The sequence below is a fragment of the Ruditapes philippinarum genome, unplaced genomic scaffold (assembly GCF_026571515.1).
Source record: "Ruditapes philippinarum isolate M1 unplaced genomic scaffold, ASM2657151v2 ctg9206_1_1_1_1, whole genome shotgun sequence".
In the NCBI taxonomy this organism is placed as follows: Eukaryota; Metazoa; Mollusca; class Bivalvia; order Venerida; family Veneridae; genus Ruditapes; species Ruditapes philippinarum.
Window position 1 is genome coordinate 95,598 of NW_026862574.1, and position 2,412 is coordinate 98,009.

At 40.8% G+C, this 2,412-nt stretch overlaps 1 protein-coding gene across 1 annotated transcript; it reads right to left on the reverse strand.

Moving 5' to 3' along the window:
* Positions 1 to 1,177: 1,177 nt before the first annotated feature.
* Positions 1,178 to 1,877, reverse strand: LOC132719462 (coagulation factor V-like; the record flags this gene model as incomplete). The annotated part of the gene is made up of 1 exon (XM_060703233.1): positions 1,178 to 1,877. A coding segment is annotated over one exon (700 nt), but the record flags the coding sequence as incomplete, so codon positions are not given.
* Positions 1,878 to 2,412: the final 535 nt, after the last annotated feature.

Sequence of the window (2,412 nt, forward strand, 5' to 3'; positions counted from 1 at the left end):
GTGGCGAAATGGAAGTACAATTTCTGTTTGCATGAGAAACTCCGCCTTCGGATCATCCGTACATCAATATTAAATCAACAAACATGACTTTAAGTGAGCAGTCCTAATTTAACGGTATATTTCCGCATTGTAACGGATGTTTTCATACAAATTTAATTCTTTTTACGAGATGATTACTTTTTACTGAACCCCAGGTTTAGTGCACCGTGAAACTTAAACGGTTAAAGTGTGTTTGCACAAGAAAATATCACATTTGCTGTGTTCCGGATAGCAACTATAAAACTGTGACGTAGCGCATACACGAGCTCATTATAGTCTTCATTTGCATCCTCAAATTGAATTCAATGACAAGTTTCTAATGGAACTTAAAATGTTTCATTACAAAAAATAGCCCGTTTATTTGCTAAAAAGTCTGAAATCAGGAGTTTGGTATGGGTGCTTGCGATACCATAACAGCTCTTGAAAATTTCGGAATTCAGTCTCGGTCTTAGAAAAACTCCACAAGAAGATTATCACACCATCTGATATACCTAAGAATTCCGGGTACCCTCCAATAAATTTCAAGAGTATATTCAAGTAACAGCAAAGTTATTATGACAAAATTTCTTAAATCGAGAAATATTCTTCTTGACGATATATGAAAAGTCACGTGGGTTGGCTACCAGTAGAGGTGTTAAAATTTAATTGCAATACCTTTTATGCAAGCGATTAAAGTAATATAATGTATAAAGGACTTTCAAAAACACTTATTATTCAGAGCGGGCGCTATGGTGCAGTGGTAACACTCTCTGCTTACCAATCAAGGGGTCGTGAGTTCGATCCCCCGCTACTCCACTGAAAAACTACAAGACAGACAAAACCAGAAGATGGAACGAAGACGAGGACCGATAATAGAAGAACGAAGATGAGGACTGATAACAGAAAGACGAAGACTAGAAGACTGATAACAGATGGACGGAGACTAGGACTGAGAACAGACGGACGGAGACTTGGACTGAGAACAGACGGACGGAAACTAGGACTGGGAACATACGGACGCAGACTAGGACTGGAAACAGACGTACGGAGACTAGAACTGAGAACAGACGGACGTAGACTAGAACTGAGAATAGACGGACGGACACTACGACTGAGAATAGACTGACGGAGACTAGGACTGAGAACAGACTGACGAAGACTAGGACTGACAGAGACTAGGACTGGGAACAGATGGACGGAGACTAGGACTAAGAACAGATGGACGGAGACTAGGACTGAGAACAGACTGACGAAGACTAGGACTGAGAACAGACGGACGGAGACTAGGACTGAGAACAGACTGACGGAGACTAGGACTGAGAACAGACTGACGAAGACTAGGACTGTGAACATACGGACGGAGACTAGGACTGAGAACAGACGGACGGAGACTAGAACTGAGAACAGACTGACGAAGACTAGGACTGAGAACAGACGGACGGAGACTAGGACTGAGAACAGATGGACGGAGACTAGAACTGAGAACAGATGGACGGAGACTAGGACTGAGAACAGACTGACGAAGACTAGGACTGAGAACAGACGGACGGAGACTAGAACTGAGAACAGACTGACGGAGACTAGGACTGAGAACAGACTGACGAAGACTAGGACTGAGAACAGACTGACGAAGACTAGGACTGTGAACATACGGACGGAGACTAGGACTGTGAACATACGGACGTAGACTAGAACTGAGAACAGACGGACGGAGACTAGGACTGAGAACAGACTGACGAAGACTAGGACTGAGAACAGACTGACGAAGACTAGGACTGGGAACAGATGGACGGAGACTAGGACTAAGAACAGATGGACGGAGACGAGTAAAACATACAATAGAGAGTAAACAATTCTGACTAGAAGTTCAAGAAACCTGACGAAACAGACAGGAAAATAAGACAAAGGACATTAACGATACAGAAAAGTGAAGACAACAGTATCACAGACCACGCGGAACTGAAAACACAAAACAGTTCACTGTTTACAAAACAGTAAGCCACAAGAAAACACTAGAGACAAACGCGGATAGCAGAAAAACGGGATACGAAACAACGGTGCATTTCAGGACAAACAACAACAAGATACTAACAGAGCAAAATTCTATACGACACATGCAAAACGTTTGATGAAAGTAAGAAAGAAAACACATACAAAACCTGAAATATTCAACGAAAGGACAAAACTATTAACATCATGTTATATAAACTTAAAAATAAAATATAATTCCCTGGAAATAGCTACCTGTCATAGATGTAAAAAATTTCTCTTTATTAATTATATGCTACGTATATCTTACAATCTTTTCTAAAGATTATAATAATAATTAATACATACACTTAAGCTAAATTGTGTGTTACAAAAACTTCCTTGATACGTATCCGCATTCTATGT